This window comes from Vipera ursinii, assembly GCF_947247035.1.
Source record: "Vipera ursinii genome assembly, chromosome: 6".
NCBI lineage: Eukaryota > Metazoa > Chordata > Lepidosauria > Squamata > Viperidae > Vipera > Vipera ursinii.
In genome coordinates, this window is record NC_139515.1 from 73,694,938 (window position 1) to 73,709,843 (window position 14,906).

Sequence of the window (14,906 nt, forward strand, 5' to 3'; positions counted from 1 at the left end):
CGACCGAGTTCATTCGCGCAACCGGGTAGTAGGCGAAAAGGGCAGTTTGGGCTTGTTTTGTGCCACTGTGGGCTCGGTCGACGTAGTTGGTGGTTCAACTTGCCCCGTAAAGCCAGGCAAGTGAGTTAATTCAGTGAGTCGGGGTCCCCTTAAGCCAGGGGTCTTCAAACGTGGCCCTTTTATGACTTGTGGACTTCAACTCCCAGAATTCCTCAGCCAGCAAAGCTGGCTGAGGAATTCTGGGAGTTGAAGTCCACAAGTCATAAAAGGGCCACGTTTGAAGACCCCTGCCTTAAGCTGAGGGTTAGTTGGTTGTAGGAAGATGGGCACCTCCTCATGCTGGAAGAAAACCTGGAGGCCCCGAATTTTTATTTTTATTTTTATTTTTCGTTTTTCCCAAGCGAGTCCAAAGAAAGCCCTTCCTTATACCATGTGCTGCTGATCCTGTTCCCTTTCCAGGGATTTCCGGATGCTAGAATCTCACGGACGTTGGTGGGGTGGGTGTAAATGTACTGATATCAGAAAATCTGTGGCAGTGGATATGATCTCTCTCTCTCTCTCTTTCCTTAAAAAAAGATGTTGAGTCTCTAGGAAGAATGCAGAGAAGAACAACAAAGATGATGAGGGAACCGGAGACTAAAACATACAAAGAATAGTTGCGGGAATTGAATATGTTTAGTTTAATGAAAAGAAGGACTAGGGGTGACATAGGAGTTTTTCAACCTATTCTCCAAAGCACCTGAAGACAGGAAAAAAAGAAGCAATGGATGGAAACTAATCAAGGAGAGAACCAACCTAGAAATAAGGACAAACTTCTTGACTGAACAATTAATCAGTGGAACAGGTTGTCTTCAGAAGTTGTGGGTGCTTCATCACTGAAAGTTTTTAAGAAGAGATTGGACAACCATTTGTCTGGAGGGCCCTTGACAATTCACTGTGGCCAACTTGCCACAGCCAACTCACTGCAGGACAACTCGCCACAAGGACAACTTGTTGCTGGACAAAAGTTACACTAATAGCAAAGAAATGGTGGAATAGAATCTTTAAAGAAAGGATGCAAAAGGAGAGACAATGGAATGTGCTCAACAAAAATAATACTTTTTTGTTTTATTTAAATAATTAAATAGAATTGTTAAATTGTTCCGCAGTGAGTTGTGCCATGGCAAGTTGTCCTGTGGCGAGTTGGCTGCAGTGAGTTGGCTGTGCCAAGTTGTCCCATTCCCTTGTCTGAAATGGTATAGGGCAGGGGTAGGCAACCTTGGCTCTTTTATGACTCGTGGACTTCAACTCCCAGAATTCCTGGCTGGCTCAGGAATTCTGGGAGTTGAAGTCCACGAGTCGTAAAAGAGCCAAGGTTGCCTACCCCTGTTATAGGGTCTCCTGCGTGAGCAGGGGGTTTGGACTAGAAGACTTCCAAAGTCCTTTCCAACTCTCATTATTCCTCCCCCAATGGCATTTGTGCAGTCTAGGAGACAAGTATTTTGCATCTCTTTGAAGCCACCCAGGCAATGAGTTGCCATTATTTGGCATGAAAGTAGTGGTTGAAAAGAAAATAGGAAACCTCAACATTGCACATACTGGGAAGAGAGGATTGTGAGAGGCTTTTCCAGCGGGAGCCTTGTTTTTACTTCTGCGGTTCCCACCCTGCCTGATCATTAGGTTGATCATTAGGTGGTTGTTAATCAAATCATGCCTGAAGCAACCATAAAGTTCTGGGTGTCCATCCTGAAACTCTGTGGTAGTGATTGATTGGGGCGGAGAAAGGAGTGGAGTATCATTGCAACTTATGGGAGCCCTTAATATCCCTGAGCTTTGCCTCCTTTTAAAGAAGATTTGATAATGCAGATCTTAATGAACACAATTCCCAGCGCTTTGCGATTTGGCCTTTCCTCTGGCTGCAGGAGGGAAGCCTCTGATTTTTCCTCCATGCACTGGGGTCTGTTTTGAAAAGTAGGTCAGCTTTGGCGAGGTGGACACAGATGGGTGGTCTTTGTTTGAGGCACAGCCTGCTTGTATGCCCTGGTGTGGCCTTTCTCTCAGTTGCAGATACTGTTTTTATTGCTTCCTTGCTTGGAAATGCCTTTCCACTTCAGTCATTTTGAATTTATAATTTCTCCTTTCCCTTAAGGGCAATGATGCATATTGAAGGCAAAGAAGGCTGAGAACTTTTGAAACATTTTTCCCATCTCAATAACATGGGTGTTCCACATTGATTGGCTATTTTTTTTTAAGTCAAAACCTTATCCCATTTTGTTCAGCATTCCTGTATGTACATCTGTGGTGCAATAGCAGCTTATCCCTAAAATACCTTTGATCTTATTGGGTACTACCATTGGTTGCAGCCATGTGCATTTTAACATAAAAATAACACTCATTGAATCAATAACGTTCATACGTGAAGTCCAAGTAAACATAATCACATCTGCTGAAATTCTGCCTTCTGTACCTCACATACCAAATTATAAAAATTGTTTTAAAACCTGGAACCCATCCATCCTTCCTCCCTATGTTGGCACCATTATATGAACAGCAATAATACATTAAATCTAAATATAAAACTTTTTCAAATTGTAAACGCTTTTTTGGGTCATAAATACAAAAGTTCGTTAACATTAAAATCAGGGAATCCAGGGAAGTTTAGTGATTGTTGCATCAATCTTTTTTCCATAGCAACTTTAAGAAACAAATTATCTTTTGGTGCCTGAATTCTAATAGCAACAACCTGGAGAAGAAAGAATGCACTGTTGTGAATTCCAGGGCTAAGAGATAGTAGTTTGCTAGTAGCTTGCTAGTACATCACCCAGACAGTTTTTCTTGGCAGAGAAATTATAATGAACCTTTGATGGTCCTTGCAACACAGCATGTGTGCCAAATGCACAACTCATAACATCTTTAGGATAGGTTTTTGTGGTACTAGTGATCCATTTTTCATGAACATATTAAGCTGCTTTGGCTTGAAACATTAATATTTTACTAGAATCCCAGTGTGTCACATATTCTTAAATGTACACAGAAGTTTGAAGAAAAGCATTCTGGATTTTATGGCCTTGAATATACCTTTATTGGTGAAAACCATGGCGAAAAAACACATGGATTACAAATAGGAAGTGTCAGCATCAATCTTGGCATTTTTTATAGGACTGAGAAAGATACACCATCCTGCTTGAAACTGCAGAGATGCATCTAGACCAGAGGTCCCCAACCTTTTGGGCACCAGGGACCGGTTTCCTGGAGAAAGGTTTTTCCGTGGACCAGAGGAGGCATGGTAAAGTGTGCTGCTTGCATCCCACAGAAGGGGCTTTGCATTTTTGTGTGGACCGATGCCACTACTGGTCCATGGACTGGGGATTGGGGACCATAGACCATTTAAACTTTGGCAATTTTAAGACTTGTGAATTTCAACTCCAATTTGAGGTCTATAACATGACAGATAGACATTATTGGTCCCCAGACCACAGGTTGGAAATTATTTCACTAACCCTATCATAATAGGGTTAGTGAAATATTGCTAAGCACATTGGTTTGTGCTTAAATTGTAAGCCACCCTGAGTCTTTGGAGAAGGGCGGGATATAAATGGGATTAAAATAAAATAAATAAAATAAATAATATGTATCTTTTCCAGCTAAAAGCTAAATCTTTGTTCCTCCTGTATTGTTCCACCTGGATTCTGTTTTACAGTCCTTGGTGATGATAATTTTTATACAGTATGTGTCATTCTGCAGCTACAGTAGAACAGGAAAAGGACCAACTTTAAGCAATTCAAATAAATCCAAAAATAGCACATGAGAAATATAAAGAAAAGTATATTTTAAAAGTAGATCTTAAGGACTAGCAGCTTAGATTATATTGAAATGAAATTGTCTTCACCTTCTTGCAGAAAAATGGGAAAAGACTGAGCCAGCCATAGAATCTGGAAGTTTTGGACACATTTTGTTGTTTATAGAATTGATGTTGCATATTGACATCTTATGTCCTGGGACAAAAGATTCCAGTTGAGTACCACAACTTTTCTGGTGTGAAAAGGAATTTGTGTGTATACACAGTGCACTAACAAGCTGTTATTTTCAGTTCCTTTGACAGAATATCTATTCTAGTGGTGGAAAGAAATTTTCTTTGATATCTTTGTCCCTGCCTTTAAAAATGTTTGCCATAGTTATAACGAGAAGGGGTGTTTTGCTAAAAGCGTGGCTCTTTAAACTAAAAGTACAGGAATTGCTCTCATCCATACTGTGGGAACCGAATTCTTTTCACATGCAACAATGCTGAACTCATCTAAGAGAGAAACCCTGAACAGACCCATTGAGTCAGAAATAAGTCCCACTCTGTTCAGTACTCCTAGGGATCCCTTGCATTAGATGTAGTCAAAAAGGGACAGTGTTTTGTCTTCAAAGCCTCCCGGCTATCAGGAATTCTCAGTGAGATGGAAAGCCTGCTCTGTGGTCTGAAAACTCTAGCAAGGCAGGGAGTAAATTCCTGAGTTAAAAGGCTGCTGGTGAGATTAGTTGAAAATGCCCTGCTGCTTTATTCTTGTGTACATTTTAATATCCAGGAGGATAGGGCTGCGCTTGATCCTATCTAGCTTTGGGATAAAACGAGAATAAACAGACTCCAGTCTACTGCAATCTTTGCAATGGCAGAAATAGTTTCTGACTGTTATGACATGAAGCACCTTGCAGTTTGGTGGGTGCAATATTGAATTTGTATACTATGGGTGTGTGAACTCTGGCATATAATTTTAGCGGCGCAATGAAAATGCTTTTCAGCTGTGGAAAATTGGGGGTGGGGGAGGGCTAGTTAAAATATTGATGAGTTCTTTTTGGTTGCAGGTTTGTCCACCTGTTACCTTTTATAAAAGAGCTACCATGTATTTTCACATCTGGATGTTTCTGTCACAACTAGGCTGCGTCATTCAGAGTTTTAACATCTCCCAGAGATGTATTGTGGAGAACTGAGAGTACAAACATGAGAATGTGTGATGCTGTCACTTTTCTGTATGCCAAAGGTGGACAGCACATTATTTGAGGTGGGGGAAATCTGTTTTAGTAACAGATTTCCTCAGTTCAAAATGGCAGGAAATCGGCCATCACATTATGCCCTTTTGGGGTTTTTTGTTTCTTTTCGCTTTAATATCACTTTAAAGTCCAGACTCCGCAAAACTGAATTAGTACCTCATTTCATTCAGTAAAATGTAAATGATCTACCAGGTACAGACATGTCAAACACAAGGCCCGGGGGCCAGATCAGGCCCGCGAAGTGATTTCATGTGGCCCGCGAAGCCATCCTGGAAACAGTGAGGGAATGGCCCCCACTGCCTTGGCCCTGGCCCAGAGACCCTCCTTCTGCCAGAGACCCTCAGATCTGTCCCACTCCTGCCCAGGCCCCCATAGGCAACCTTGATGCGAATGATGTAGAGCTGGCCACGCCCACCCAGTAGGCCATACGCACTCTAGCCACGCCCACCCAGTAGGCCACGCCCGCCCTGGCCATACCCACCCGGCCCCCTGAGGGCAACCGCAATGCTGATGCGGCCCTCAATGAAATTGAGTTTGACACCCCTGATCTACCAGAAGGGTGTCAAACTGCCAGCCCGCGGGCCGGTTGCATCATGTGGAGACCGCACCCACCTCAGCTCCAGCAATGCGGAAAAAAAACTCGTGATACGTCCCGTCACGTGACGCGGCGAGTTTGACACCTGTGATCTACCACATGGGACAGCTGTTAATGGTGGAGGATTTTAAGCTAGTGGCCAGAGAATTTTAAGCACCTGTCAGCCCTCCCAGGTAAACCAGACAGGAAACCAGACAGTTAATTCTACTTTTGGGTAAGGCTGCAGTAACAGAATCTTGCAAGCTTTTAAATGCTTGATCAATTAGGGTGCATCCTTCCTAAATTTATTTCTCTGACCTTTAAGACCCTGGAGGCTCCTGCCTCTTTTGTCTGATTGTTTCCTAGGCAGCACCTTTTCCCCTTGTCCGCCAAGGTCACCCACACATTCCATTGCAGGCAATTTGAGTTATTAAAAGTAACCTTGGAATTCAAACGTATATTTAAGATTGATGTTCTACTTCACATCCATTGCTCTTCATTACAAATAATTGGACAGGTTTTGAAGAAGATTTTTTTTTCTTGAAATAGAAATATGCTTAATGCTCATCATGAAATTGAAAGCTCCTACAAGAGGCTGACACCGCTTTCAAGTTAGGAAGGTTGGTAAATGTTTTTTTTTTAAAAAAATAGTTTCTCAGTTGCTGTCTAACACTTCGGGGACTGGACTGCTTATTTATATTTAATAGGTCTAGGAAAGCAAATGCAAAAAAAGGGGGTTGCAAAAATTTCAAGGCAAAAGAAGTAAAAAGAAAATAACAAGGCTGACATCTTTACCATCATTGTTATTAATTAAAAGTTACCCAGATGTTGTGACATTGCCAAATTTTGCATGAGAAGTCATGAGATATTGTCTTCAATATTACACATACATTAATTTTTCTTATTTTTGAATCCACAACATCATGTATGATGGCGCCATCAGCTGAAAATGTCACTAATTTTTAAAAAGTATAAATGCAGGAGGTCCTCAACTTACAACCATTTGTTTAATGACTGTTTGAAGTGTCAAGAAAGCTGCAAAAAGTGACATATCTAACCTGCTCCTGTACTTATGACTGTTGCAGTGTCCCTTCAGTCACAAGATTAAAATTGAGCCCTTGGCAAACAGCACACGTTTAATAATCCCAGGGCCACAGGGAGCTTCACAGCTGCCTTCCAGCAAGCACTGTCAATGGGGAAGCCAGCAGGAAGTTGCAAGTCAGAGTCATGTGATGTTGTGTTTAATAAACTGATGATTTGCTCAACGACTGCAATGGGAATTGATGAACTGCCATTGTAGGTTGGGTGTGGTCATGTGATTTTATGACCACGTTGCTTAGCAACAGAGTTTCCACTCCCAATCGCTGTTGGTAAGTGAGGATTACCTGTATGCTATGTGGCAAATAAAATAAGGGAAACAGTAGTTATAATCTTATATGAACTCAATCTAACACATTTTCCCCCAACATGGCACCTTTCAGATACCTTAAGACCGCCACAACTAGCAAAGTTACCAGACTGGGCATAACTTGGTTGGAATTCTAGTCTGCATAGCCACTGGCATCCAGCACAATTTGTTATTCTACTTGCCTGATATTTTTCATATTTATGGGGCTTCTTCAGCATTCCAGGCTGCCATTATTTGTTTATTGCCTTGTTTATAGTTGCCTTGGCAACTGGCATGTGTTTATGACCGTTGCACGGGATCACCAATTGTAACCTTCCCAGCCGGCTTCTGACAAGCAAAGTCAATGGGGAAAGCCTGATTTACTTAAAGACCAGATGATTCACTTAACTGCAGTGATTCATTTAACACCTTGCAAAAATGGTTGTAAAATGGGACAAAACTCCCTTAACAACTGTCTCACCTAGCAACAGGAATTCGGGCTCAGTTGTGGTTGTAAGTCAAGGACTGCCTTAAAATTTTATATATATATGAGGTATAAGGCAAGCTGAGTCAGATTATTAGACTTTTACACCAGCATTTTTCTCTGCCATATTGGAAGATTTAAGAAACTAAATACAGAAGCCTACTTGAGATTGGGCCACAATCCAAGATGCTGGTTATTTCTGCACAATTAGAGCTGTGCCCTTTTCACATGTACATACAAAAGGGAGACAAAGCTTCAGGCACATAGTAATGTACACCATCTTTGCTTTTTGCCGCCGCCTCCCCCAGCAGACATAGGTCTCAGCCTCTTTAAGTAAAGAGACCAAGAAAGACTAAATAAAACTACCTTTATTGAGACTGGCTCTACATCTTCCTTATTTTCTACCACATAAAGAGTGAACTCTGCTACCAAGTCAAGGCGTTCCTCTGCTTGTTTGGTGGGAGGGATTTGCACCAAATAGTTCTGACATCAAAAAATGTTGGCTCCAGAGAACTTTCTGAGAAATGTCAGTCTTACGGTTTATTTACTCTTTTTCTGGAAAAGAGACATAGCTCTTTAATTCTCCCACCCATACCTCTGTTCCCCTCCAACAACAGAACAAACACTCCTTTAGAATAAGGGTTTTGGTTTTTTGCTTATGAATCAGCCATAAGAGTAAAGTACTAGAACTTTAGCCAGTGGTTGAGGTATTTGAAGAGCAAATGTTGTTGAGAATTCCCCTTTGCCTTCTCAGTATCTGATGCTACATTTCCTTTCTCTCTGTCTTGTACTTGGTATAACGGGAATTCAGCAGAGCTACAATTTCTGTTGTAGTCTTTTCCTGATCCGAAGTATTACAGAATCCCAACTTCCCACCTCCGTTGTTTCTTAAGGAAGAAAGGGTTTTTTCTGGTGTGGCACAATAAATTTATATGTTTGCTTTTTTTAAAAAAAACCCATTTCCAGGACCCAAAGAATTTGCTTTTAACATTTGAATGCAACTGTTGGAAGCTTTAGTAAATCTTATTTCATTTTTTAATGTTTTCTCGTATTCTGCTTGGAGCATCTTGTCAAACAAATGTGTAACAAATAAGATCAGGGCAAAGTTGAGGGACCAGGATTTCTCATTTGTCCCATTCTGGCCAACAGTCTTCACTGAAAAGATAAAGATGCTTTTGAATCAAGACCAATTCTTGCTGACTGGTCCAGGTACAAGAAGTCCTCAACTTTACAACAGTCCATTTAATGATCGTTTGAAGTTACAGTGGTACTGAAAAAGTGACATGACCGTTTTTCACACGACTGTTACAGCATCCTGATGGTCACATGATCAAAATTTGGTTGCTTGGCAAATGGTTCACATTTATGACCATTCCACTGTTCCAGGGTCATGAGATCACATTTTGTGATTTATTTTTATTTTTTTTAAGACCTTCTGATAAGCAAAGTCAATGGAAAAACCAGATTCACTTAACAACTGTGTTACTAACTTAACTGCAGTGATTCACTTAATACCTGTGGCAAGAAAAGTCATAAAATGGGGCAAAATTCACTTAACAGCCATCTCACTTAGCAACCAAATATTTGGGCTCAATTGTGGTTGTAAGTCAAGGACTCCCTGTAAATTTCTTAACAGGATTCTGGAGGTGTTTTGTTATTGTTGTCTACTGGAAAGTTTTTTTCAACTTCCCAGTCTAACCAACAGCCCTCGGGTACTTTATAATTCCTGCATGTTTCAGTGTAGTTTCTAACCAGAGTTGGTTTATCCTACAGCTGTGGTAGCGCAAGCCCTCTCTGTGGGCACGCACACCATCGCCCCAGTCCTAGGCCTTCAGCTGGGTTTTATAAAACCTTTTTGCTTTAGGCCTTTGCCACCGTGTGCAAAAAAAAAAGGTTCAATTAATCAATTTCAACTTCTCACAGGAAAAAAAGGATCTTGCAAAGTGAATTCATTGATTGAACTTTTTAGTCCCACCCAGTCTAGCGTTATCACTGCAGACACGCCCACCCAGTGGGCCATGCCCACCCAATTAGCCACACCCACCCAATGGCCACGCCCACCCAGCATCCGATGATACATAAGTGGGTTTTGGGTTGCAGTTTGGGTCTCTAAAAGTTTTGACATCACTGTCCTACAGTATTGTAGTTTTGACTCCTTTGGGCTGGGCTTTTTACAAAACTCTTTTCAAGTGTATTGCAGTTCATACACCTTCATACTATTTGTATTTACTTCTCTTGTTTGGTTTTAAGAGAATAAAATCAGATTTTTTAAAATGCAACTCATGGGAGGGAGGTCTTCTTGAATATCAAGTTCTTTTGCCTTGGACTTTGTGACTTTGGATTTGCTGCTGATGAGTATGGAACCGAATTAGTTGATTCAAATGCTCGTTGGATATCAGCTTCAGAAAGTCTGCATTTACAGCATTAAAAATCAGACAACCTTCACTCAAATAATTAACAATTTTTATTTAACTTTACATTCGGTAGTATTCTATCTTTAAATGCACAAGTGATGGCTACAAAATTATATAGAAAGTTGGGGTGTTATCATGGAATTTAACGAATAGTTTTCTCAACAATTTTGTTTTATTCCCTCACTGATAATAACTCTTTTCAGTAGATCATTTGCCAAATCAGTAGCTTCTCAAGTTATATTCAGAATTTTTAGAGTTTTGTCTTGGATTAATCTTACAACTAAATCAAAAGACCAAGTGGACAGTTTAAGTAAAATAATGATTTATAACCAAATGAAGCCTTTATGTTTCTTGCATTTTTCCAGCTTCCATCTCTAATACTGTTGACTTATGGACAGTAAGTCTTTTATTGAGTTCATGTTTTCTTTGAACTAACTATGCCACTGAACATTAGAGCTGCTGTTTCGATACCGGAGGTGGTGCTGCAGTCATAACTGGGAAGGTAGAATAGAAGTTGAGGAATGACAGCTTTTATGAAGTTGTGGCTTTTCAAAAACAGCAGTTCAGAGGACTGAAATAGAAGGTAAGGATGTCCAGGGCAGTGTAATTTACCCATAAAGTACAATGATGGCTGCTTTAAAATGTATCAGTTGGAAAAAAAGATGGGAGTGTAAGAAGAAATTGGAGAAAAGGTTGAAGGAAGACAAGTGGGTGAAAACAAGATCTTTTACCATGCTGGGATGCATGGAGATTCTTTCTGCCTGGGTTATTGTTAGCAACTCTTACATGGCCAGTGGAACAGAAGGCAATACTTAGTCCTGCTCTCTTAGAAGCTTGACAGACGTGGCCTCAACCGATTCTGAAAGTAGAAACCTTGCAGGCACCTATTCAAGGACACAGCACTTGATAAGCTGGCTTTATGGAAAGTACTAGAAAAACACTTAATGAAGAAAGCCAGCAGCTGCACAATGAAAGCCCTCCCTCCCTCCCTCATGTATGTATGCTGCCTGCCTACCTACTCACAGGTAGTCCTCAACTTACAACCATTTGTTTAGTGACTGTTCAAAGTTACAACAGTACTGAAAAAATGACTTATGATCATTTTTTTACCCTTACAACCATTACAGTATCCCCATAGTCACGTGATCAAAATTCAGATGCTTGGCAACTGGTTCATACTTATGACTATGGCAAGAAAGGTCATAAAATAGGGCAAAATTCACTCTCGCTTAGCATCAGAAATTTTGGGCTCAATTGTGGTCATACGTTGAGGACTACCTTGACTTATGATTTGTTGCAGTATCCCTAGGGTTACATGATCAAAATTCAGACATTTGGCAACTGGCTCTTATTTATGAGGGCTGCAGTGTCCTTGGGGTCACATGATCTCTCTCTCACACACACACAGACACACACACACGTATGTATGTTTTATTAATTTTCTGTTTTCACAAGCAAGTGCACAATAGACAATGTGATGAGTCCATTAGTAATTCAGTGATACATATACGTTTTTCCAATTAAGTCCAATGTTACACCCGCCAGTATGTCCTCTCTTCTTCTGGTAATAACATTTTTTCCGCATTAAGCAAATACAATTCTTTTTTTTTTTATTAAAGAGTTTTACAAAAACAAAATTTTACAATATATTCCCAAAGCAAATACAGTTCTTATTATTGTTAGTAAACGTACAATTGCATATCAACATTTGTTACATTTTTCTAATAATATCAGTTTAAAATATCTTTCTTAGCCAAAGCATATCTTAATTGCATTTGCATTCAATTTCCACTTATTTAATCCATATCCTATTTTTACTTTTTTATTCAATTTTACTTTCCCATCCATATTCAAAGTATCCCAATCATTTATAATTTCAAAACAAGTTATATTTGGGCAACCAAAAAAGTCCCTTATTCAAGATTCTTAACATATTCTTCTTATTTCCCTTCTCATACCAAAATATAACATTCTAATTACAAATCCTAAATATCTAGTTATGATAATATTTCTATTTCTAACAATCTATTCTTAACCGTATTGAAACCTTTATTCAATAATATAGCATCCCCTCTAATAGGTCAAAGCTTTTGTTTCCTTCAATCTTACTCTAGCTTTCTTTCTTTACCAACTAGCTTTCCAAGTCAGTGCATTTGGATCATCAAATAATTCTTCCTCTATTTATATATATATTATTATTATTTGGAACAAAAGAAACAGTTTAGTTAAAATATTTTTGGAAGAGCTGGCCCATTTAAACTGCCTCCCTCCTTTTGTGATCTTCTGACAAGCAAAGTCAATGGGGAAGCCAGATTCACTTAACAACCATGTTACTTACTTAACAACTATCACAAGGAAGGTTGTAAAACGGGACAAAGCTTACTTAACAACTACCTTGTTTAGCAATGGAAATTTTAGCCTCAGTTATGGTTGTAAGTCAAGGACTACCAGTACCTACGGTAATTTTTGAGCTGATACTGTGTGATAAACCTGACTAGGTTTACATACTGGACCAAACCATAGTGTTTTTGCTTTGTGCAAACTTAAGTCATAGTAGTTTATAACCCATAGTTAATTTAATATGGTGTGTATCAGCCCTCCCAGGTGTAAACCAGATGGGGAAACATGACCAAATGAACTAATTCTATTTTACTGCAAGGTGACATTAACAGAACCTTGCAAGTCTGAAAGAACAAACTTCCTGCACCATTTTTGACTGCTTGATTCATTAGGGCAGGCTTTCTAACTTTCTTTCTGACTGTTCAGCCCCTGGAGGCTGCTGCCTCTCTTGTCTGATTGTTTCCTAGGCAGCCTCTCTTCCCCGCATTCCCAAGGTCATCCACACATTCCATTACAATGTGTAGTTGTAGATGAATGAATCAGATCTGGTGAATTTAGCCATCCTCCTCTGTGAATCTGGCCCCCAGAAAGAGCCATGGAAAAGATCTCCGCTTGTGGAAACTAAGATAGGGAATGAAAGTGCTCCAAGGGAACTTTCCTCCCTGTACTCTATCATCATCTCTTCCTGATTGCAATTTAGTGGGTGGGGACCAGCTTAACTCTTAATATCCAGTCAGCATTTAGAAAGCTGTAGGTGCTTTTTAACAATAGAAGCCACCTCTGATGGAGGTAAATAAACCCTTGTGCCATGGAACAATCCAAAATCTGGAAAAACCCTGTAGGTGGAAAATGTGTCTAATTTAACCTTATCCAAAATACTGTTCTTTCAGTATGTTGGATGTATTGTTTAATATGTTGATTTATTGTTTATCTTCCTGGCCTTTTTTATTATTTATAACCCTCCTTTATTATTTTCACAAATAACTCAAGGCAGCAAACATATCCGACACACTTTCCTCCTATTTTCCCCACAGTTACAAACCTGTGAGGTAAGTTGGCCTGAGAGAATGACTGTCCCAAAATCACTCAGTTGGCTTTCATGGCTAATGTGGGACTTGAACTCACCATCTCTTGCTTTCTAGCCTGATGCCTTGGCCAACTCATGTTGTCCTGGCAGGAATAACAATCTAAAATAAAGTACCAGCTGTTAAAGTAAAACCCAGTTACTATTATTGCAAGTATGTTTACTGTAATGGCATTTGGGAAAGACCTTTATTAGGAGGCAGGGCAAAGAGATGGTGCTTAGGGAACCATCAAATAAGAAAAAAACATAGCTCACAGCTATGTAGTGGATAGCAGTAGAGACTTCCTAGTTTCTCGAGCTGTAAAGGAGATGACCAAAGAATTGTGCTTTCAAGATTCTGTTAATGTAGCTTTACAATAAAATAGAATTAGCTTATGTGGTTGTCTCCTTTCTGGCCTACCTGGTAAGGCTGATAATTTCTTAAACTCTTCTTCTTCGGCTATATTTTTATTTTGTTCCGTGCAAGTAGAAAGGATGTGGGCAAATATTCACCCAGAGGTGAATGTGATGGAATGGTGAGAGTTTCAGATTATCACATCACCCATACAGAGTAGGCAACCTAGTGCTGACAGCACTTTCCTTGTTGGATGTGACTGTCCATGGCAGAGAAAATCTCCTCACCCCCTCCCCTCCAGAATAGATAGGACTGTAACCCCCTTTCCCACCATCCCTCTCACTGCTTGTTTTAAGCTTGGCAGAGCTGTCCCTTCCACAAGGCAGGTGCTGTTTTTCAGTTCGCTTTTGGCATTATATCTTGTGTCTTGGGTCACCTTGTTACATGTCTCATTGCATTTCCTGTAACGTCCTTTGCCTTGAGAGGAAGGGCGGAAAAAGCTGCCAGTGATCCTTAGCGATGAAGATGGATTTGAGACTTCTGCCTTTATGGACGGGCGGTGGTGGTAATGCTTAATTTAGAGCACTTGCGGAGCATTTTTGATCGCAATGCAGAGTGTCAGTTGGCAGAACCATAACTGGAGGAGATTTCTTTTTCATCTTTTCACGGTGTCTTCCTTGTTTCCCCCCCCTCCTTTTTTAATTTTAGCTCAACCTTCCCCTCCTCCCCCTGTTAACCCTGCAGACAAAAGGAAGAACGGAACAATGTTTGGCTTTCACAAACCGAAGATGTATCGCAGTTTGGAGGGTTGCTGTATTTGCAGGGCCAAGTCTTCAAGCTCCCGTTTCACGGACAGCAAGCGATACGAAAAAGACTTCCAGAATTGTTTTAGGTAAGAGTTGCAGTAGCTTTGCCTAACGTTTTCTGTGGCTGTGCAGAGGGGAAACGTTGAATGCAGCGCATGGAGTTCCTACCACCAGAGCTGATCCCCAATGTGAAAAATGCCACATGTTTTGCGTTTGGCAAAGATCTCAGAAATTTGTCTGTTTCTGAACTTAAGGAGGTTTGCTTCCAGCTAATTTTAGCATGGAAGTCTGGAGGATAGATGCAGCCTCCTTGCATGCATTTACAAATATTTGGCAGATAAGAGTTGTCTGTGTGGGAAGAAGGGCAAGGTAACCGCCTGAAGGACAAAGCAGTAATTCCCAGCCGGCTGAAAATTGGGATATCTCATCCTTGGTTTCTGAGTTTGAAGATTGGAAGAGGGATTTCAAGG

At 40.3% G+C, this 14,906-nt stretch overlaps 1 protein-coding gene across 1 annotated transcript in view; it reads left to right on the plus strand.

Moving 5' to 3' along the window:
* The window catches only part of SINHCAF (SIN3-HDAC complex associated factor), a 35,060-nt gene that overhangs the window by 2,546 nt on the left and 17,608 nt on the right, over positions 1–14,906 (plus strand). The window contains exon 2 of the mRNA XM_083366785.1: positions 14,339–14,522. Within this exon, the coding sequence (XP_083222911.1) occupies positions 14,395–14,522 (128 nt within the window). The 5' untranslated portion in view covers positions 14,339–14,394. The remainder of the gene's footprint in view (positions 1–14,338; positions 14,523–14,906) is intronic.